This window comes from Aptenodytes patagonicus, chromosome 1, assembly GCF_965638725.1.
Source record: "Aptenodytes patagonicus chromosome 1, bAptPat1.pri.cur, whole genome shotgun sequence".
In the NCBI taxonomy this organism is placed as follows: domain Eukaryota; kingdom Metazoa; phylum Chordata; class Aves; order Sphenisciformes; family Spheniscidae; genus Aptenodytes; species Aptenodytes patagonicus.
The window spans coordinates 211,417,453-211,441,913 of record NC_134949.1 but is presented as its reverse complement, the minus strand read 5'-3'; the positions used below and the strand labels follow the sequence as shown (position 1 = coordinate 211,441,913).

At 41.0% G+C, this 24,461-nt stretch overlaps 1 protein-coding gene across 5 annotated transcripts in view; it reads right to left on the bottom strand.

Moving 5' to 3' along the window:
• Positions 1-24,461, bottom strand: part of PDGFD (platelet derived growth factor D) — a 155,905-nt gene that overhangs the window by 32,056 nt on the left and 99,388 nt on the right. For 4 of the 5 annotated variants that reach the window (XM_076328220.1, XM_076328222.1, XM_076328221.1 and 1 more), the window contains 2 exons: positions 5,204-5,263; positions 354-555 (listed from right to left, as the gene is read on the bottom strand). In XM_076328220.1, coding sequence (XP_076184335.1) covers positions 354-555; positions 5,204-5,263 — 262 coding nt within the window. The remainder of the gene's footprint in view (positions 1-353; positions 556-5,203; positions 5,264-24,461) is intronic. The other variant, XM_076328224.1, reaches the window with a different exon arrangement.

The following is a 24,461-nucleotide window of genomic DNA, read 5'->3' as shown; positions in this document are numbered from 1 at the left end:
GGGGGATGATAGTGCAGGTAATTAGGAGCCCCATGCCTTACACACAAAGCAATGTTTAAGCGGGTGAAGCTGAGAACCATCTGTCCTTTACACATGGGCCTATGTTTTTATTTGTGAATTTATCATAACGATGGGCAGTTTTCAGTCTGATTTCTCAGGCAGGATTGTACTCAGTAAGAAAATGATTACGGATTAAATGACTTATCCCTGGTTTTAACAGGTGGTAGCTTGCCCTGTGGCTCCAACAGGAACACGGGCACCAGAATCTAATACCTTACCAATGGACATTTCTGTGAGGAGTGAAGGAATAGCCTGGTCTTGCCCCAAATTATGTATGTAGTGTCTTTTCCTACCTTTGGACTTCCTGTCGTGGTAGCTCCTGCCTCGATAATGGTGGCCACTGTCTGTGTACAAATTCTCGAGATCTTCTTGCCAGGAGTCTGGGTTAAAGTGTTTGAGCAGATCCTCCACCGTGTCAAATGCAGCAATGGTCTGATCCAGTGCTTCCGCCGTGAGTGTAGGGTCAGTCACTGATGGAGAGGGATAGGATACCCCCTAAGAGTGACATACATCTCAGTGTACTTGGAATAAATTACAGCACCACTTAAAACAATTGAAAACAGTTACTAAGAAACTTGTCTTATTAATGACTGAAACAGCTACTTTGGGCCATCTTTTGAAGTCCTTAGCTGCGTCAGGCTTTGTTATGCCTGTGTTTTCTTTTGCAAGGAGAAGAGGCATCAAGAACTCCCAAGCAAATCCTAGAGGAGATGCAGGGAGTGGAAGCACTGCCACTGCTGGACTGTCAACATGCACACGCAGTCCTCAAAGGGGACAACAGTTTGCACATATACAAAGATGTAATGGAAATGTCTTTTGAAACCACTGTGATGGCCATGACGACAGAACGGAGGTGCCTTGTGGTGCTGGGGTGGTGCCTTCACAGCTCTGCCAGCGCTGTTGGTAAATTCATAATAGGCAGATCAGAAACCATAGCAGAGAAAGACAAAGGCAACAAGTCCATTAGATTGTCTGTCTTTCCCTGGTCAATCTGGACAACGAATTTGGCTGGGTTAAAGACTTGAAAAGATGGCCCTTTATTCCCAAGAATTAAATGTGTTACGAAATACTGATGAATGACAATTTTCCCACCCTTTTACCAAAAATACAAATTACTAAGCAAATGAGAAAAACCATGATATTTGGATCTCAGCAATGTAACAATGAATATTGGGATTACCAACATAGTGATATCCTCACAATTATATCATAATAACAAATGGAATATTATTTCCAACCAGGAAGGGCCAAGTACCATTCTCTGAGTGTATTTGGTTCCCACTGAACTTATGGCACAACTTAACTTTGACAGAAAGATTGCAGCAATTTCATTTTTACTGGAGAGGACTTTAAACATTTTTAATAATTGTTATTTGGAATTGCAATATTCACTATCCTGATATCACTTTTTCCCCTTTCCAACCACAAAGCCTCATAGTATGTGTAAAATATGTGTAAGAAAAACTATTAATGCAGATCTTTTACTTTCTGAAGAACCACAATCAAAATAACTGATTTTGTCCAACAAGAAGCATAATACAGCACAAGAGTTCTGTTTGGATTTTGGTCTTAAAAGTTAAAACACTGGGGGAAAAACCCCTGGAAACCTTCTCTCATGAAAACCCAGCTGTGAAGTAATGTAGCAGAAATATGCCATTTAAAATTAATGGCCCCCCAAAATAGTTTTTTGCCTCATCTCCCAAGTAAATGCATATGTTAAACTATTAATCTTTGTGATTAACTTCGCTCAGTTGGGTAGTAATGGAAAGGCCAACTCATTTGAGTAAAGTTACTCACTTGTTTGCAGGATTGTATCCTTCAATGCTTACTAAAATAGTTTTAAAGAATGTATGTCTTTTAAAATAAAACTTTTGTCTTTAACTGTAAGTTATATCACAAAATTAACAATCCTTTATATTTTACTGCATGTTTGCTGAAAGTACAGACTCCAAATTATTAAAAACAAGAAAGAGAAGAAATAGAAAACATTACAATTGTGCAGTCAAGAAAGCATAGCTGCACTTTACTGCTTATCGCCAACAGCACAAGAAGTTTCAGAGGGCGCACTTGTGACTGCAATGCCTCTACAATGCAGTGCTAAATAAGACACAGTGCAGATGGCTGTAAAAATTCATGACCCAGTAAAAGGGAAAGCATACCTCAAAGCATCTCTCCTGACTTCTAAGTGGCTTGGAATAGAGACCGTCAGAGAGATGGGAGCTGCAGGAGATGAAAAGCTCACGCCAGCAAAGTGAACACAGCGTTGTTACCTAAAACAATGCTGCAGGAAAGACTGTGCTGTAGACAGGTATCATGAAGTATGCTAATGCAGTTATTGAGGTTACAAAAGAAAAATGCACCCAAATGCTACTTGCTCATTGAGGAGAGCTCAGTGGAGCTCATGGCCTGTCTGTGACTGCAGCCCAACAGGGAAACGTCTGCCCCCGACTACCTTTCAAAAGTGAGGGAGATGGTGCAAGGATGCTGAAGAAACAGCAGCATAAAAATCAGGCCATAGGTGTGTGGCTTAGACGATGCGAGAGTTTTTTTTCACGTGTTCAACTGTGCATTTCATTACAGAACTGCAGGTCAGGCTGTGAATTTGCAGGGCATTTCAAACTCATACAGGCAGCAGGGATTCCCCATTTTCTCTTCATACAAAAAGCTCCTACCCAAGAGATTTGTGCAACCTCGCTCACACACAGAAGCAAGCTTAACTTTTTCTCACTGACAGCCAAGTCAAGAGGAATTATGTCAACAGCTCAGATAACCTCCTGGCAGCGACATCATGTGACAGGCCCAAAAGCAACTTCAAAGCTGCCAACCCAACTGCTCTCTTTTGTCCTGCCAAGAACTAGGCCTAGCTTTAGAAGAGCTTGTGCTCATCATAATCTGGCTTCTGAGATCACATCCAAAGATAGGGCAAGAGGAAGAGTGAAATGCAAGAAGCAGCGAAGAGCAAAGATTTTCCACATTATGTACCTCTTCTATGTTTCTTAAAAGCACTGAACACATTTTTAGTTTCATGGGACACAAAGGTATCTTTTTTGTCAGTGCTCTTACCCTTAATTTCTATTGCCCCATTCTTTTATATTTTCTATCTGCATTGTGAAGTTGACAGGCAGTTCAATGTGCATCGCAGTTGTTTGTCATAACATTACTTCACAAATAATGGAATTTTATTTCCTTTTTTTTCTGCGTTTGCCATGCTGGTTTAAGGGCAGAAGTATTGGTTTAGCTTTCTGAGAAAAAAAAAAAACAAACAAGAAATATGGTTCTGTGATATGACATCAGACAAGGAAGAATAAATTTGCTGACCCTCGAATTTTAATTCTGAGAGTTGTAATGTACCCAGTTCCTAAAATGAGCCTCTGGGTTGCCTGTGGGTTTGAGGGGCAAAACTTAGATCTGCCATCCTAACTGAGTATCAGCAGAAGAGTATGTCATCTTGTCAGCAACTGACAAGTCTGAGTTTGTCCTTCTGCCCCTCAGGAACACAGCAGAATCTCAGAACATTTCTCTCCTGAAGAATTCGGATGTCCTCAGACTTTTCCTTGGTGCCTTTGGGAAACATTACTCAACCTCTCTACCTTATTTTCCCTGAGGATAAGAAAGGGCTAGTGGGTGCAATGTATGCCCAGTGGAAGAAGGTATGTTTTATTAGAATAGGGGATGGCATGGAAAAACCAATGAAACTGGGGTTCTGCTTCTGGTTTAGCTGTATGTTTCCATGTGACCTTGGGCATCAGTTTGCTACCTGTACTGAACTTTCCTACCTGTAACACATTAACAACAACTTTTCAGAAACAAATAGATGTGAAAGATGAATAAACTTTTTTTTCAATATGAAAAGAATACTGGATTATTGTTTGGTGCATTGTGCTCCTTATGATGTTAAGGAGGATAACTAACATGGCATTTACCATATACTTGAGCTCATTTTCATAGTTACCTGATGAGGGAGCCCTAGGCTTACATTTTCAAACATCAGCCTACCATATTTTTAAACAAAATATTCTATCACATAGATTTTTTTTCCAACCCCATATTAGAATGAAAAATAAGTTTACGTCTTTCAATAAAACAGTGTTTTAGCATCTCCTGCTTGGCACATCCAGCAGATCTCAGCCCTGCTAACATTACTACTCAGGACTTTCAGCACAATTAGTTCAAGGCTATCAATGCATCGTATCATGAAGGGCAAGTGTCATTTACAAACTCAAGGGTAACCATGAGTGAGATTGGCTTAACCTCTTCTGATTTAGGTAATACAGAATTTTCTCTCTACTCGCTGCCGGGCTTGGACACTAATCAGTAGAATTTACCCATATTTTATTTACTGCTCCTCCACTGGCAATTCCTGGCAGCTACTGTAACAAAGGTGCCGTCACTAAACCCTCTCCCATGAATGCTCCAAACATTGGTCTCAAGTCTGCTTTGAGCACTTACCCTCATCTCATGTGTTTTAAGAGGAGTTTATAAGAGCTGTGACATGGTGCTGACCAGCCAGCAGAGCACACAGAAGAAGACTGCCCATATTGCGAGTTCTGATGCTACATTGCTATTCCCCAGAATTTAACTTTACTTGGGAAACAAAAGAGGGGACAGATTTTTGGCCAATGACACAAATCAAATGTGATGAAGAGAAAAATAAAATTTTATACTGGATTACTTGTTTTCTTTCTTTTTTTTTTTTTCAAGTCGCATTTCACTGCTGAATATGGAGACTTCAGGTATAATAATTTATTACAAACACTTAAAAAAATCTCAGTATTGACAATGAAAAGCTAGATCCATTTTCCTGCCAGCCTGTTTTAAGTATAGTCTTCTATTTAGGTCAAGACATTTTACAATTGAAAATTGTAAGGAGTTTATCTTGTACTTTCATCTTGGCAGGATGAGTTTGAAAGCAAGAAATGTTTCTCAATGGCTGTCTCCTGTGGTTACAACAGCTGATGGCACATCCTGAATCTTTTCTCCTTAAAAACACACTTGTTGACTCCAGTATGAGTTGGATAAACACTTATTTAATCTTCTGCCAAAGGTGAATACATGATTCCTCTGTGCAGGTGCCATTTGAGTGAGTTCGATTCAAGTCATCCTATCAATCCGTCCATGGGCAAAATAGTAACAAATTACTTACTGAGACAGAGCTTGTGACTGACTCCCAGTTGGTTTCTGAGGCTGCATGCTGGAAATCATCCTAAGGGGAAAAACCCACAGGAAAAATCACCATTAAGGCAATGTCCTAAATTAACTGCGGAACCTAAGAAACGTCTCAGCATTCAACATCTGTCACCTTTTTCAACCTCTTTAATGCAAGAGGCCCTTGCCATGAGTCATTCCTAAATAATACTACTTGCATTCAGGTTCCTCCCTTTTCACTGTTAATAAACTACCTCCTTGTAAGCTTGCTGGGGCAAGGATAGGTATTATTATTATTATTATTATTTGTAATATGGTATACGATGCTTTGCATAGCAGGACCTAATCTGGTCAAGGCCATTACATTTATCTTCCAATGTAAATATTAAACACCCCCTCTGTATGTCTACGATCAGAGTATTAATGCTGTTCCCCAGACTGATCTGTTCTGGAAAGAATGTGGACATGCTAATATGCTGGTACTACTTAGTCAAGGTAAAAAGCAGGGCAATCTAATCCATTTGAAATGTAGTCCTAACATGACCGTACTGCTTTTGGTGCTTGTGCTGAACAGGACTTGTTCATCTGTGCAGAGCACTGAATGGCACTATGTCCATTACATCAAAAAACACAGCCACAATACATTCACATTAGAAGTGTCATCGCACAAAACCCCTGGGCATTGATGGTTAATTTGAGCACAGGGATGGGATTAATCTCACCTACCTTTGGACATTTGAGGCTGGTGAGGGGTCTGGAGAACAAGTCTTATGAGGAGCGGCTGAGGGAACTGGGGTTGTTTAGCCTGCAGAAAAGGAGGCTGAGGGGAGACCTCATCGCGCTCTACAACTACCTGAAAGGAGGCTGTAGCGAGGTGGGTGTCGGTCTCTTCTCCCAAGTAACTAGCGATAGGACGAGAGGAAATGGCCTCAAATTGTGCCAGGGGAGGTTTAGATTGGATGTAAGGAAAAATTTCTTTACTGAAAGAGTGGTGAAACCTTGGACCAGGCTGCCCAGGGAAGTGGTGGAGTCCCCATCCCTGGAAGTATTTAAAAGACGTGTAGATCATAGAATCATAGAATCATAGAATCATTGAGGTTGGAAAAGACCTCTAAGATCATCGAGTCCAACCATCGACCCAACACCACCATGTCCATTAAACCATGTCCCTAAGTGCCTCATCTACACGTCTTTTAAATACCTCCAGGGATGGTGACTCAACCACTTCCCTGGGCAGCCTGTTCCAATGTTTCACCACTCTTTCAGTAAAGAAATTTTTCCTTACATCCAATCTAAACCTCCCCTGGCGCAACTTGAGGCCATTTCCTCTCGTCCTATCGCTAGTTAGTTGGGAGAAGAGACCGACACCCACCTCGCTACAGCCTCCTTTCAGGTAGTTGTAGAGAGCGATGAGGTCTCCCCTCAGCCTCCTTTTCTGCAGGCTAAACAACCCCAGTTCTCTCAGCCGCTCCTCATAAGACTTGTTCTCCAGACCCCTCACCAGCCTCGTTGCCCTTCTCTGGATATGCTCCAGCACCTCGACGTCCTTCTTGTAGTGAGGGGCCCAAAACTGAACACAGTATTCGAGGTGCGGCCTCACCAGGGCCGAGTACAGATGTGGCGCTTAGGGATATGGTTTAGTGGGCATGGTGGTGTTGGGTTGCTGGTTGGACTCGATGATCTTAGAGCTCTTTTCCAACCTTAATGATTCTATGATTCTATGATTTACAAAGCAAACATCTAATCTAGTTGCTCCTGTTTCCATTTACAGCCAACTAAAACTAGCATTTTTAGGGTGCAAATCATCTGATCTATTTTAGAAACTTTATTTGGGATGACATTGCATACTAAAAATGTTTTTTTCTCTCTATTGTCTACAAAGGGAGCCTGGGAGGACTAGCTTAGATACAGATGTCAAAATTGTATGTATTGACATGTGGTCACCTGAATCCCAATCCACTTGTCTGATGAGTGATGGGCAATCATTACTTAAATAATGAAGAAGCCATTTCTTTAATCTTTTGGCAGCTTTACTCATTTCCAACTGTAATAATTAAATCATGAAAAATGGAAAAAAAGGCAGCATTACAGAATGGTTATTAAAGATGTACATGCAGTGAATAGCTAATGATCGGCATGAATAGGCAGGTAAGGAAAGTGGACTGAAGTGACAGCATATCAAGATTTTCATTTCTAATAACAGAATTTATAATGAAAGGATTTAAAGAAGATGGATCAATGCCTGGGCTCACCACTTTACACTGACTCACTATCTGCTATGCATTTTTTAAGTTGGCAACTGAAAGGGAAAATGGAAGGGTAGCTGCTCAGCTGATGCTCTGTAAACTCAATGCTGCATTGGACCATACATATATGCATATATTCAACGATTTCTTAGGAATGCAAAAGAGAAAATTGATCACATAATCTGCTAATTCATCAATAAAATTCTCCTTTAGTCAAGAAGGAACAAAGCTGCTTTCAGATCCAGACTGGTATACGTGGTATTTTAACGTTTTTCATTTGCTATAGAAAAATATTCAAATGTCCCAAAAGTCACAAGATTATTTATTCAATATTGTTACTGCTTCTTCTTCCTTAAAATGTTCCTTTCTCTCAAATTTGAGGCAGCAAAACTGTAGTGATTTCTTCAGTACTTAAGATTAGCAGAAGTTAAGAAACCCCGTCACACTAAGTGACGACTGAAACTGCAGGTCTATTAAAACATTAATAATTAAAGTGGTCATTTTCTTCTAGGAATACAGAAGCAAAACATTATTGGTGAAATTTTTAATGCAGATTTTTTTATAAACAGTAAAGAGATCTGCAAATGCTATGATCAGGTCATAAATAATTCAGGAGCAGTGGGCTACCTTGGCCACATTCTTTATACATTTGGTTGCCCAGTTCTTGACAAGCCACGATTTAAAGTACATAAAAATGGATTTGAAAAGCTCATGGATCCTCTGGTAATGGTTGCCAGTTGCAAAACTTGGAAATCATTTCCTCTCTGTCATTAGCTTCCATTTAGCACTTCCAGAAAAAAGTGGCATTGAGTTCTGAGGCATTATTTTGAAACAGGAACAATCTGCCTCATTGAATGTCTGGAGGAGACCATAGACAAGGAATAATTTTGTGTTTGAAGTGACGGTCCCCTTGTGTTATCTAATTGTAGACATCAAAACTGTTTCTTTAGTCTATGATTCTTTGAGATGGTTGATGCCAGGGAACCCCTCCAAAACCCTGAGATGGACGTGTACCACCTGCTTCTTGGATCTCAAACCTGATGACTGCACATTTTGACTCTAATTATATTTCATCTGCATAAACTATTCACAACTATATGGCTTTGTTCCACCATCACTCAAGGCAGCTGCAGTCATTCTTGGCTTCTCAGAGCTTTCAACCTCTACAGTTTTAAGATTATTATTATCTATGGCTTCTGCTCGTAGCTATTTCAAGTAATAATATTAAAGTGGTTCTCATCATTACAAAACCCTCTCCTCCTTTCTCACCATTGTCCCTAGCAGAACCTGAAGGACAAATCTATTTTCAGTGCTATCTATTCAATTCATACTACCTTGTTTATATGAATTTGCATATGACCACTTGAATATTGTTTTCTCCATTACTTAAAATGACATTAAAACTTTTAGTTAAAACATTAAAAAATTTACATCTTTTTTAACTGAATACTGGAAAAACAGGGTGGTAATAATTTGACTACATCACCCTGACAACAGTGCTTTTATTTTCGTATGTGTGTCATGGTAACATAACATTACATGAGACTTCAGTAAAGCACTGCATTAACTGTTCTACTAGCAGCAAAAATACAGGCAAAGCAACAGGGCTACCAACCACCTTCTGATAGCAGCTACTTTTATTAAAGAAAAATTACTTCCATACCTCAACTTCCAAAATTACACCTCAGCACGACAAATCCTGAGTCAGTCCTTAGAGTTAAATATGTATGGACATTGATGTATTGTTCTTGGCTCTGTATCAGACAAAGATAAGCTACTTTCTCCTTCGCAGACTGACTTTGTCTATAGCCTGTCTCCCACCACTGATCTCCAATAAGTGACAGAGTCATGGGGAATACTCTTTGTTTCACCTAGGGTTTTCACAAGTGGAGCTCATGAGGCAAAATCACTGCTATCAAGGATATATGAGACTGCAGAGCCAGATAGGACTGGTTGCTGAGGAAGATGGTTTGCAGCCTGGGGGTCCATGACCTGCAGCAGCACGGCTCTGCCGGGCTCAAGCCATGGGGTTTGGCAGGGTCAGTAGGAAAAGGAAGGCATCAGGAAGACAACCAGGGATGAGGCTGGGAAGCTCACCAGTTTGAGAAGCATGTTGTCCAATGACTCACTTGGCTGTACCACAAATATGGCAAAACATGTGAGTCCTCCCAGCCATGCTGAATTACTACCTGGTCCTCAAATTAAAAGCAAGCAGCACTTTCTAATATTTCTGTGATTCTTCATTTTTTACATACTTTATCACTGTAGTCCAGTCTTTTGTCATCTTGGTGCTGGACATTTATGAGGCATAATGCCTGGGATAGGCAATAACTGCCACAAGACAGGCACAACACACCAGCAGCTCTCTCCAGTGAATAGAAGCAGCCACATATCTCTATAAGCTCCTCTCTGAACTCTTTCTCCTAATCTGCAGGTCCCTGGGTGTTGTGGTTTAACCCCAGACAGCAACTAAGCACCACACAGCCGCTCGCTCACTCCCGCGCAGTGGGATGGGGGAGAAAATCAAAAGGGTAAAAGGGAGAAAACTCGTGGGTTGAGATAAAGACAGTTTAATAGGTAAAGCAAAAGCTGTGCACGCACAAGCAAAGCAAAACGAGGAATTCATTCACTACTTCCCATGGGCAGGCAGGTGTTCAGCCATCTCCAGGAAAGCAGGGCTCCATCACGTGTAATGGTTACTTGGGAAGACAAACGCCATCACTCCAAACGTCCCCCCATTCCTTCTTCTTCCCCCAGCTTTATGTGCTGAGCATGATGTCATATGGTGTGGAATATCCCTTTAGTCAGTTGGGGTCAGCTGTCCCGGCTGTGTCCCCTCCCAACTTCTTGTGCAGCCCCAGCCTACTCGCTGGTGGGGTGGTGACTCTGTGTAAGCACTGCTCAGCAGTAACTAAAACATCCCTGTATTATCACCAGTGTTTTCATCACAAATCCAAAACATAGTCTCATACCAGCTACTATGAAGAAAATTAACTCTACCCCAGCCAAAACCAGCACACTGGGGTAATTGGATTAGGTTTGGTAGAAGATTGTTTATCTGCCAAAACAACTATGAACTATAGCTAACAAATGCTAAGGTGATGCCCTCCACTTCAGGGAGCAGGAAAGGTTCACAGAAGAGTTGTGGTTAAGAGCCCAGACAGCATCCTAGACTGACGTTTAGGGCCTACCAAGTTTAATAAGGTCCTCTCCTGAAGGAGCAACCTTCTCTACTGTGACATTGTCATGGGAGTGGAAGAGAAGTGAGGGGGGAAAGGTAAAAGTGCAGGCATGTTCTTGGGGCAAGTAAACATGAGAAAGAGGAAGAAAGAAACAAACTAAGGAAAAATGAACATAGAGAAGATGTGTTGAGCTCTGTCTGTGGTCACCTCATTTGTGCTACTTAGATGCCATAGCTATAAACTATACAACAGAAAAGCAGCTTCTAGACGTTTGCAGAGGAACAGGGCTAAGGGATGTACTGAGGCACAAAGGAGATTCTGCAAAACCAGATCAGAGGTGAAATGGAGCATGTTTAAAGAGGCCCAGTGCAGAAAAAAAAAAGAAGATGGAATCTCTCACTAGAACATACGAATTAGGGACTAGGACAGTGGAAGGTCTGTAAGGAAAACCTAGGGTAAATTATAACTTGAAAAAAAAGAGATTAAATTATCTTAACATTTAAATTAATAAAAGGAAACTCAGTGATAGCTATTTTTGATCAGTAGTCAACATGCATCTATTGCATTCAGAGCTGTTTGCAGACAAGTAGCTGATAAGCAGATATACTTGTAGTTAGTAATAATAAATTATAATAACCTGGAAATAAGGTCTTTCTTTTTTTCCCTGTAACAAGCAATAGCACCAATATTTTCTCTGAACATTGAGTTTATAGATATTACATTTTATATACAAAGCAACAGGTATTTCAAGCAAATAAAACCCAAACTCAGAACACACTGTGTAACAGCAACAGTGTTAGGGAAGTAAGAGGCAAAAGAAAAGTCATAGTTCTGTTTAAAAAAATGCCGTGATAAATACTCAAGTTTGTACACTTCCACTGATTAATTATGATTTCTCACGTGGCATTTTAGTACACTCCATTTCTCTTCTTAAAGATAAATAAATGTATAGAGATGTACACTTTGAAATATCTTTTTCTTTTATCATACTTTCAATCCATCACATTGCTAGGTTTCATTTTCATATCAGAATGATATTTATTACCACTTGTCCTAAGGATGCTGAAAGATACCTATTTTCCTACAGCAGGCTACTCACTAGGAAGTCAGAGGCTGCATTCTTCTTACCTATAGTAATGGCCAAACCACTGCTCTGTTCAGTTCTGGTGACCAGGCTTTAAAATAAAAGATGTTGAATTTGGAAACCATGCAACAATGATTATTTGTAATCTGGAAATCATGCCTTGCAATGAAACACTAAATGGAGGCCAGTGTCTTTCAAGAAGGCTAGAGGTACCTTAACCTTGTCTCTCCAGATAACAACCAGTAGTTAACTACAAGAGGCTGTTACCAATGTTAACAAGCTATTTTATCTAGCAGTGCAAGCATTTAACAAAATCAGGTGGCTGTAATCTGAAGGTGGCAATATTCAAACTGGAAGTACGAGCATATTTTATCACTAACGACAACTATTACTGGAACAGATAAGTAATGAACAAATAACTTTATCCATATTGAATTTTCCTTTCTATTTTTTGGTCTAGTCCCATAAAGGCAGGCCATCCATGACACCACTATTTTAAAGTTGGTAACAAAAGGTCAGACAGCCACCAAAGAGTGTCTGATCCCAGATGTAATGGTATGATTCTTGCCCTTTAAAAAAAGACATAAATTGAGTTTCTGAAGCCCAGTTGCCACTACATATCAGTAGCTACAACCTTATCAGTTATGACTAAGTTAATACTAGTGCAAAATGACATATAAAATCACTCTTGATTTGTTCTGAGACATTTACTAGCTATAACTGAGCGGGAAGCACAAGATAGTTAAAATTTCAAAAGTTTAAGGCTGTAATAATGATTTAGGTTAACTGCAGTTTGATACATTTATTTATGAAAAGTCAAAGTAAAATTGAAGCATAAAAATATATTTAATAACAGTTAGGTTTGGTCAATACTTCTCTTCATCCTTCACCTAGTTTCCGAATTAGGCATTGCTGGGTGCATATTATAACAGTGCCTAAGACATTGACACTTAAATAATCTCTTTAAAAGGTCAGATAATACTTGCTCAAATGAGATGATAGCTATGCCTTTGAAAAATCAGATGTCATCTAACACCACACTGCCCATGAGCACCTCATTTGATACACACACCCACAATAGAGTGCACAGGACTTCACTGCCATGCTGTGCAAATTGTGCATAACCTTTAATTTTTCTATTTATCACAGAGGCCTGTCCTTATATCTCCATGTACAAGGGATTTCATTTGCTAATAGCTACTCTGGTGCATACGGCAGTGAAGCAATTGTAAACAAAATATAAATCAACTACACTCATTGTAAATACTCTGCAATCCCTCCTCTGCCATTTTTACCTGAATGGCAAGTTTTACACCGGCAATTAAACACTGGGACACAAAACTTGAAAGGCTCTTCCAGGTTGTCACTTCCAAACACTGATTATTTCAGGCAGCTCCACCATCATAAACAGCTCACCATCCATTTTGAACCTAGATAGGTTTTCTTTGCTCCTTCCAATCCCTCACACTCGTTGGCTGTTTCCAAGCTAAATTTATCTTTATTGCACTTACATAAATGCTAGCTTTGTCCTTTTCTTCCTCTCCCGAGTTTGCTTCCTGCAGTACTTCTGAAGAGATGTTATATCTCCTCCCAGCATCCATTTTATTACACTAAGCAAGCCAAGTTGTCTTGGCCCTCAGTAAGAAATGTCCTCTTTTCCCCCGACTGCCCTGTAGCTGTTCCCTGAATGCAGTCCAAGAGAGATGTGGTTGCTCCGTACTATGGGGACCAAAGCTGTACAAAGTATTCCAGAAAAGATGCAACTACCGCCCTATTGGTCCTATGCCTAGTACACCCAGAAACTTTCTTCTCCCTCTTTGCTAACCAGTGAGATGCCATTTAACAGCAAGTGTTTTTGTTATTAATCTCTACATGAGTGACCTCTTTGCTCTTTTTGGGCTGTTGCATTTCACTGCAAATCAATTCTCCGGTGCTCAAGGTCACACAGTTCTCCTCTCTGATATTCTGATTTTCCCATCATGAACAATGCACTTCAGCTCTGCGTGTGCTGCAAAAGCCATTAAAATGATACTCTGACAGGTTGTGCTCTGGTCCCTAAAAAAACCTGAAAATAAAACCGATCATAAGACCAACCCTTTAGAAACTCCCATTAGTGAGCTCTCCCTGGCTGGATACTCCCTTTTGCATTACAGCCCACTGTCTCCCCTTTGCCTGCCTTGTGGCTCTTTTATTAATTGCCATCTCCTCCCATGTAAGTGATTGTTTCCTGCATGGCACCGGGTGAGATGCTCCTCTGAAGTCAATTAGATTTGCTATACAGCATTTCCTTCCTCTCCAGACTATCCTCCAGCCTGGCATGAGCTCCTTTGATAAAGAGACGTGGAGTTTTTTTCTAGTTTCCTGTATCTTTATCCACCTTCTCTGCTGACAAGTGCCCCGCAAGCTTTCTAGGTCAGACTAATGAGCGTGCAGCTGCCCCGGCCACTCTCCTTTCATTGATGTTATAGACTGCCACTGCATTCGCCATTTCCATGTGAGCCTTCGCTCACCTTATCTCACTCCAGGGATGCAAGCCAGGTGCGTTAAGCTAAGACTGCGGCTGCTCCCTTTTTATTACTATTATATAGAAAGGGAGACTTGCTTTCAGCATTGACTTATGGTCATGCCTTATGGTCTGCAGTGCCCATCTCTTGGTGGTGACAATGGAGGGTGCTGAAGGCAATCGGGCTCCTTCCTCTCCTCAGTTCAGTCTCTAAGCACACCTGTGCCATGGTTCTGGCCCAGTTTGCAGAGCTTGCTGGTCCCCCTGTGACGCCCCATGCTGGCTCTTCTAGGGCGGTGGGGAGTGGACATCAAGAAGGGTCCTGGTCAGTGTGATGCTGCACATCAAAATGGTGTCAGGGAGCTGCCAGGTGGAAAAGAGCTTGGGAGGAGTGACCCCAGAAGCCAAGACATCGCTCCCAGTTCAGAGTCCAGTGCCCTTGAGAGGACTTTGGTGAACTTCTGCCATGCTGACTGACAGGTTTTTGGAAACAGCCTCCCTGGTAATAGGCAAATCTGCCCTGAGCAAAACTGAAAAAGCTGACACTTCACTTGCCCGGCAGCGTCCAGGTGGGCAAAAAAGTCTTTCAGAGTTAACAGAAGGCAGTGACAGCTGGTTATTTCGGGTCCTCCTTCTTGGCGTGACTCATACCAAACAGGAATGTACTGAGAGGCCCCAGTACTAGGGTTAGAAGGAAAAACATTAATGAAAGAAAACCTCCTAGGAGCTAACTATTCATTATCTGTCTTCTGCCTGCTTGGATTTCTACTTTTTTTTATATAGTTTTAAGCACACTCTATAATCAGTGGAAAATAATCATTAACAAATACAGCCTAATTTCATTTAATATGCTACGTTTTCTATCAGGAGGATCTGCTAAGTGCTCTGACATGCACACTCACATTTTCAGATGCGATTTGGGAGAAACACAGGAGGAATAATAATAATAATGAAAAACTCTAATGGAGCTAAGCAAATTTAATTCCAAAGCTGAGGACACAATGTAAAAAGGTACTAGTAAGGGACATTAGCTGTCCTAGCAGCAATCCCAGCCTATTGATTTTTTGTGAAGGATCCATTTGTTTTTGAGCTCTCTCCCAGAGGATGCCATTTAATTCTGCAGTAAGCATGCAGCAGGAGCATGTGTTAAGTTTCACAGATAATGCAAAGCAAAACAATGTGTTCACCCTCCTGCTTTGACTGGAAGGCATTGCATTTTCTAGGACAACAAAAAAGGACTGCTATACAAACTTCCTAAGATGATAACAATAATCATAAAAATAGCAAGAATACATAATCTCTGAAGAATACAAAAACCAGTTTCTCTTAGCTTTTCCAGGTTTTTGATGGGATCAGAAGCAGCTGATTGATTGCAAACAAGAAGGCATACTGCTTATTTGGAATTTCTTTTAACTTGAGTTTCATCAAACAGCTAGAGTAAGGAGAAGAAAACTATTCAGGCTGGAATTCCAGCCCCAGACCTTTTCCTAAAAATTGTCATTGCTGTCAAAACTAAATACAAGTACCTTAGGAAGAATCATGCTTCTCATCTCTTTTATGTGTTATTCTTACGAACATCAATTATAAGTAACACTATGAATGAAGACTAGATATAAAGAAAACACCTTACATTTGCCACATTTTTGTAAACAATCTGACTAAACCATGTTATCAGTTTTGGGATCAGCTTATCAAAAGCCACTCTGGGAAATCCTTCTAAACACCAAACTGGGAACATGATCTCAGGACCAGGGAAGTGTGTACTGGGTCAAAATTAGTGTGTGACACATTTTATTTAAATTCTGACTAAATACAAGCATAACCAAATAGACTAAGGATGACTGTAGAATTACAATAGGCTAAATATTTTTCAAGTAATGAAAATCAAGAGGAACAGTTTATTCCAGTTTTATACTAATGACATGGAAAATGTCACAGAAGTTGAAGCTGGGGGGGGAAAAAAAAAAAGAAGTTGTAAACACCATTTAATACAAAGAAATATGCTGGAACTACCAGAGGTCAGAAGCAGAGGCAGGAAAGAAAAATAAGCTTTCATTTAGAAGGATGTAAATGGAGAAAAAGGTACAAGCCATAAACTCTTATTTGATGGCACACATGGACTCAGAAAGGAACTCGTGCCAGCAGCCTGGGCTGAGAAAAGAAGAAAAACATGAAACTCATCTGCAGTGTGACATGGTGGCGTGGCACACAAGGGTGACTTATGGCTGCACACACTGAGATCTCCCCCAGAGTGCAGGGAGATGCTCTTCCCATACCAAAGGGATACCACACCACCACAAATCACCAAGGGGATACCACACCACCACAAGTCACTGCCTCCCAGGGGATCACAGGCAGAGGTGGGGCCTCTCCTCACTGGTGGGGGTGTGTGAACATCTGCATGCCTTCACCACCTTCCCACAGGTGCAGGACAGGGTCGTGCTCAGAAGAGAGCACCACAGACCTTGTGGGTACCAGTGGCTTCTCTGGAAACCAAAGACAGGTATTCTCCAGACAACAGGAACAGACAGTTAGTTTTAACCTATCCAGGTGTGCTATCAGTATCAATACAAATTGCAGGAGGTAGCTTCATACCCCATCTATGAAGACGCCAAGGTAGCACCAAACCCATGCCACCCTGGCCTCGCAGTGCTGGGCTGAGCAGGCCAGGTTTTTAGGCTGTCCATCTCCATCAGCAATGCAGGCTTATGGGGAGAAAACATGGGGAGAGAGCTCTTGTACCCTCCGGCAGAAAGACTTTGGTCTATGGTTCAAAAACTCTGAGTCTTTCCTGAACACCAGACAACATTTTTAATGTACCAAACCTACAGCCTGTTGAGTTTTTACTGCTGGTTTTAATACAGCCCTCCTGGCCACCCTGTCTGTCTTTATTCAGGATGACAAACCCTCCTGGACAGCCACTGCACCATTGGAAGATCAGCAGCTGTGCAAGCCTCCAGATTTCAGCTGCTGGCATTCCAAGTGTTTTCTCTGCTTTTAATCTATTACTTAATGCACCTGGAAAACATACCTGAACCAGCACTGAGCTAGCAATCCCAGCGCACAAAGTTGCTGCTAAGGTGGGAAAGCAGAGTGTTAACTGTCACATATTTGTGATGGAGATCAATTACATATAAAGGGAGCGGAGTGTCCTATTTTCTGCTGCCTTGTATTATCTGCCCTGACTGCTCTTTACTTTTTTTTTTTCCCTTCAGAGCTTAATAATACTAATTTTTCTGTATAAACTCATGCATATGCAGAAAAGGGGTGAAAGGCTTGAATAAGAATATGACCGACATATCCAGGCTCTCCACTAACCATGAGCATAAGATAAGCACAGAAGACCTTGTGTTCACCATGCCTGCCTAGAGGTCAGGTGGCTCAGAGCTAATACGGACATGTAGTACAATGCACATTTTGAAATGAGGATCTCATTTCCAGTCAGGTGCAAAAGTTTCACTTCATTTGTAGAAACAGCAATTGCTTTTTGTTTGGTTTAGGTACCCATTCCTACACCGAATTCCCAATGTCTGTTTACTTCTAGAGAACGCAAAGTTTTCAGCAGCCTATTTCCATCACTAGCAGCCTCTTCAGCATGCAACACAAACCATACGGAGCAGTCAGACTACCTATCCTCATAGTGTCCAGGTTCTTCCAAGCATTTTTTTGTTTCAAGTTTACTGGCCAAACCTCGGTGCGAAATATATTTTTGTGGCCCAAAGGTGGTTGTTTTACCCTGCCTTACAGCAGTTGAAAAATTAGCCTCATTCTTTCTAGGCCATTTCCCCAAGTTTAAGGGTTTGTTTGTTCTTTTTATTTTTTTTCTCAAAGATAAGATTCTCTTTTAAAATTACCCATAAGTCTGTAAACATTGAACCCCAGGGCTTACAGATGCTGTTAACTCTGTCACTCATGGTGCTGTCAGGCAGTGACGAGAAAATGAAAGAAAAGAACGACCTCCATGTAAGAACTTTTGGGCTACATCTATATTAGTAAATAAAATGAGGTAGAGATTGATCAGACACGGTACGACTCATGTCCTGGGACACAACTATTACCTTGCAAAAAAGAGTAACCACAACAAACTGCATATTGGAAACAGCCTGAGGCCTGCGCTGGCCCCAAACTAGCCGTGCTAAAGATGTGAGAGTGCAAACAGCCTTGTGCCTATGCTTTGGTTCACACCCAGACTGTTTAATAGTCTCTTCTGACAAGTTGGGATACTTTAAAACTACATAGTCTTTGCTGACAATTTGGGGTACACAGACTTCTTTATCAGAGGGTCTGATCCTACAAGGGAGCTTGTATTTATGCTTCGTTATATGACTGATGATTGAACAACGGTGCCTAGAATCAAGAACACACAATGAGAAAACATGGTGCCTGAGTCCTACAGTTTGAGGGAAACTTTCATTACAGAGTATTTTTTACCACACATCACCTAAGAAATACATCAGGACACAAATATTGATTAAAAAGAAGTATTTTTATAGCTGCCAAGATCAGAAGTATTATTAAAAAAAAAGGCTTCTGCAGGTTAAGGAAAGAAGGGGACCTGGAAAGTAAGTTTCGTCTGCCACAAAACATCAATTTGTACAATTAAAATATTTCCCCAAACAAAAACTATTAAAATGAAAAAAACCCTGTTGTCAAGGGTCACAGAAAAATTGGATGTTATTTGATTCTGCTAAAAATGATCTGACAACAAGATAGACAAATTCCACAGATCTAAAAATTAGTTTTAGCATCCAGTGTTGCAGTGAGTTGCAAAATCTGACCCTGTGTAGTTACAGGCTCGGATCTTCTCTAATTAAGCATTGACTGGTCATCATACTGACAATCGAGGAAAACAGAACTGCATTTTTCTTGGTATTACAAGAGACAGGAAATGTGATAGATCTTTTTTTTTGGCAAGACATGTATGTTCAAAATCAGTTCAGCACAGAGAGAAATGTGTGGGTTGAAAAAATAGACAGGGGGTTATAGGCAAAGGACTATGGTAACAACCCAGGCACTGGGTTTGAGGAGGTGTTCAGTTCAGTAGCACAGAGCTCAGCACCAGACAGGGGATTATTTTATGTAACAGTGCCATTTAGCCAAAAAATTTCTAATAAGATTTATCCTATCAAGTCTAAAGTGACAGGAACCCTGCAACTAATAGAAGATGTGTGTGTGAATATGCATGTGTAAGGGAAAAACAGAAACACTCTGTGACATACCTGTCATCAGTATGATTATGAAGACATGCATGGACTTTATCAAGTGCTCAGAGCAAAACAAAAGGTTGGAAATTTAATAAAGATGTATGCATAGAAAATACAAATTAGATTTATACAGCGCTGTGACTGTCTTTGGAAATGCGGTGTATAGCATGAAGGTCATTGAAGCTAGAAGCAATGTGCTGAGCAAAGAAGAGTGCCAGCTTGCAAGCACACCAGCTTCTCCAGCATGGAGGAGGGACCTTCTCTGATGACCTGTGCCTGGAACTGCAGACTCAGAATAAGACTGAAAATTGTTAAAAGGAAGTGTAGAGATCCCAAGGGCTCCAGTTATGATGCAGCCCTTGGAGGGGGGGAGGGATAAGAATAGTCACCAGCCTTCTCCCACTCACCAAAACAGCTGCCAGAAGTAAAAAGCTCAGTGGCTCGGCATGGTCTGGAGCTGATTTTTGCTGTTTCATCTTTTCTGGTTTGGAATCTGGGGTTGCTGTTCTCCATTTTGTAATCATACAATTGCTTAAACTAGAGGGGACCTCAGGTAAGTCTGCCACGCACAGAAAAAGAAAGCATCCAAATGAAAAGAGAGTAGGAGACAAACCCCTTTGTTCATCAGTCTCAGTTTGGCCATGCAGCCCATCCAGCTGGCACAGAGTCCCAGACCGCAAGCAGGAACAACACAGCGTGCCTCTGTAGCATCTTTTAGAAGTTAATCTCGTGGTATTTTATAGAGGCTTGTTGTGCCTGTCTTCGAGGTGGGAAGACCTGAGGCTGTGGGAAGGCGTCAGGGCAGGCAGCAGTGGAGCCTGGCCCAGAGCCGTGGCTGCAAGGCCAGCACCCTCCCTGGGGGCACCACGCTGCGTCCAAACCTGCAGGCAGCGCAACAGCGGGCACGGCCATCTTCTCTGAGGACGTGGAAAAATCACAAATATTATCACAACCCAGCAGAGGGAAAGTTCACCCTGGAAAAATGCAACCTAATGTGTTCCTAAATTACATGCTGAGTGGAAGGAGGAACCTAGGAAATTTGGGAGCTCAAAGATGGACTGAGCTGACAGAGGAAAACACATCAAAAGACACATTCCCAGTGTTAGGGCAACCAAGCTGGCCACTGCCATATAGACTGCCTACGCAGGGTACCGTGGCAGGTGACCCTCCACCCATACACAGACCTGGTGACACTAGGATCACCAGATTCAGCTCCTTTCACTAACACAGAGACATTGTAAAAAGCTGGGAAAATATGGGAAAGTTTTGAAAAGAACATCAAAAAAACTCTGTGGGGATTGGATAGCCAGAATTTTTGGGAAAGATTAAAAGCTAAATATGGACATCATTGCTTGACTAAACAATAAGCAAAGAAGTGGGAGAGCACTCTGCAAATATCTGAAGGAGATAGACATGCACGACAAAGAGAACAGACTTCTTTACCATAAATTAGGAAGGAATACAATTGCAGGCAATGGTATGGCATTAAAAAAAGGAAAATTAAAACTGATTACCAAAGAAAAAATTTCTTTCTGACAGTGATTTATTAGTCTACGGTTTAATCTCCCGTGAGGTATGCTCCTACGCTTGTTATATTTAAAAATGATACTAGATGAACAACCAATAAATTTACAGTACAGAAAATTCTTGTCCTTAGAGAAATATGGGCTGAATGACCTCACATCTTTAAATTATCAGATACTATGTTTGGCTGCATTACACATTACTGAACAAGAAAAAGCCTACAACCCCCCCCTAAATTTCGACTCGGAAATCTTAAAACAATCAGTATCATTTGATCCGGGGCTGTAATTATTTTCCAGCAGTTACAGCTGTTGCAACAAACAAGACAAAGATTTATTCTGTAAGCAATTAAGCATGTATTCTACACAATGCATTGTTTTCCCTGGCTTGCCAAAAATGACAAACACATTGAACAGTGCTAAGGTTGAAACAGACCCTGCAACCCAAACTTGGGCTAGATGAGTACAAGAGCAGGATTGTGCTGCCAGGCTTTGTAAGATAACGTTGACACATGGTCAAATAAATAGTATGGGTGGAATACAAACAGTGAAGTTGAGCCTAGGAGCCCACCTCTCCACAAGACTGTGAAGACATACCATTTTTGTTTTGATTTAAAAGACAACTTGCAACCAACACCTGCTGGGATGGGTTTTCACAAGTTCCTCAGTGCAGGTTGGAGGTCTAGCGTGTTTCAATTCACGAGTCACTTCCTCTGGAAGTCTGTCAGAAGAAAATCCTGAAATCAGACTGACTTCCTACTCTTCTCCAACACAGATGACATACATTAAAGTTAAGCTGCACCTTCAGCTTTCATGGAAAATCTAGAGAAGAGGCTGCTCAACAGGAACAGGGGCTGGGAAGAACAGGCCATTTCTTCTTCCCTTGTGGCCACAGTGGTAGGAGAGACCAGCCTTGCCACCCTGAAGCACCAGGAGTTAATTAACACCTCTTTGCAGCATTGTAATACAACCTTAGGGCCTAATTAACCTTGTTATAGAATCAAACATGGCATCCCTGTTCTCCCTACAAATTTGTCATCTATAATTAGATTTCTATAAAACACCCTCCAGAGTTACCAAACCAAAATAAAAGGCAGGTAAGTAAGTAAACTCTTCATATATTATCATCATTCCACAAGCTAACATTATTCAACTGTTGCTAAAGTGGAATTAAAGGATAGAATATGGATTTACAGAAACAGCATTATATCCTCAAGTCAACAATATCTAAAATAGTCCCACTGATCAACCAAACAGCTCAAGTGATGGACAGGTTAATGAGTGCTGTTAAAAAAGTTTCACAGTCTAAACTCGCCTCGTGTTCATACACACTGATGTGTGGTTTAGGGTAAACTTAGGTGAGAATGGTTGGATTTAACCTTCCTCTTTAGTGTAGACACAGAGAGGTCCACACATCTACCACTAGCACTGATGAGGTGTTTGTGGCATGTCCAGTTTGCTACTGTATTTCCCATCTCTCCTTCTGGTGCCCTCCTAATGGTCAACACTAAGCAGACAAATTAGCTACAAGGTCTTTCCATGTTTTCTAACAGGAGCTGTAATGAGGCTACTATTGGCCTGTCCCTATTGCAGTGTCCAAATACCATGTCCAAGCTATTGATATTTTCTGTTGGTTACACAAACATGTGAAGCAAAGTCAGGGAAGAGGATGGCCTTTACCCTCTCCCAGCTTATGCTCATTATGGCACAGAAAATGTACCCTTTCATTTCATGCATTACAATTATCAGTGCTGGATCCAGCCTAACTTTCTGCTACCTATACATGCTTAATGTTAATTAAGAAAATTGCTTTATGGATACCCTGAAAAAGCTGTCCAATATATGTGGTAAGTAGCATTACTGATTTTAAGACTGGCAAGCTCTAAAAAAAGCCCAAAATCATAAATCCTTTTTAAAACTAACTGATTTTCTCAGAGTAGTTTTAATACAAAAATATCTTGAATATCCTCCATCCATTTTTTAACCACCAGTCATTCACAAGACTTCCAGACTGTTAGGAATCATTGATTTACTTCTCTAATTATCAATGTTACTTAAGCTTTTCCCAACAAGTTTGGGGATAGGTTTCATTTCCTACTTGTCCGATAGAACAATTTTGCCACTGACCAGTAATTCATGAACTATGGCTCACTGGAAGCCTACTTGGAGTGTACTACTCTGTATTTTTATTTAACAGATATTGCTTGACCCTAACTGACATTTGAAGAACAAGGAGAAGATTAGCTTTCATATAGAATTTTTTTATGTATGCAGATATGTTAGGACTAGAAACTGATTATGAACTGGGAAGCAGCATGGGCATGCAAGCTGAAGGGATAAACAACTCACCATGAATCTTCACACATCTCCTCACTTAGCCAAATACAGTGGCAAGAGCGTGGCCAGTTGCTATGAGACTGGGGTTCACTTCATTCATTTAATTAAAAAAAACGAAGTTGCTATTCTGCCAGTATTACACACTTCCCAACAACTGCAACATTCCTGTGGCCCTTATCCGCTATTCTTACACGCTATGTAGTTGTTTGATCTCACCACTAATATGGTGGCATGCTTCTTGGAATTTGCATCTTCCAATTTTCTTCTGCTGTATTTTGCAAGAAATCATGTTGATGCTGAATAAGGCTGTTGAGCTTCTACAAGGAATAAACTATGGGATTTTTTTGTCTAACATGGGTAACCCTCTTGTACTGCACATGATGGTCTTTCTCTGTTTTTGTCTTTGTATCTCTAACTTACCTTGGAAAAGTAGGAATTTCCTCTTTGGGTCACTGACTTCCTCAGGAATTCTTAAAACAGGTAAGTATTGCCAGCGGGAAATGCAGTCCTTCAAAATCTAAAGCTGTCTAAATGAACAATGCCTCTAAGTCTTGTTAGAGTCATCTATTTGGGACAGGATACTGGATTTGAAAATAACACACTTGTGTTTGTATAATCCTTTGAAGATTTAAAGTACCACATTTTCTTGTCCTTGGCCACCGCCACGAGTTTGGTGAATTCTCAAACAGTGCACTATTTGATCAAAGATGTAGCGTTTTCAACAGGAATTGGACATCAACAGGATTGCCATTATGTTAAGACAGAGCGATGACAACATCCTGCAAAGGAGTCACGCTTTAACTAAGCTGTCAACAAATCAGGGACAGAGGAAAGGAAATGGCCAGTTCTCCACCATGCTGTTCAAACAACAAAACTGCCGAGCACACATGCTTGCAGCTGGGAAAACACAGACACTAAGGTCTATTTTCCTTTCTGATTAAAACAATTGTTTTATCAGTTGAAGTCTGACAGCTTCCAGGAGCTTCTGTGTGCTTACTGGATCCAGCTGCTTCTGGTTTTGGTATCTTCCTTGCCAGGAGGTCTGTATTTCCCTGGCCATAACTCAATTCCTCACCCATGTTCCTGGCTGACTCTTTTCACCTTTGACACATCCCGAAACCCACCCCTACTACTCCTCAAGTTCACAGTCAAAGGTTTTGCCAAAAGAGGCTGATGT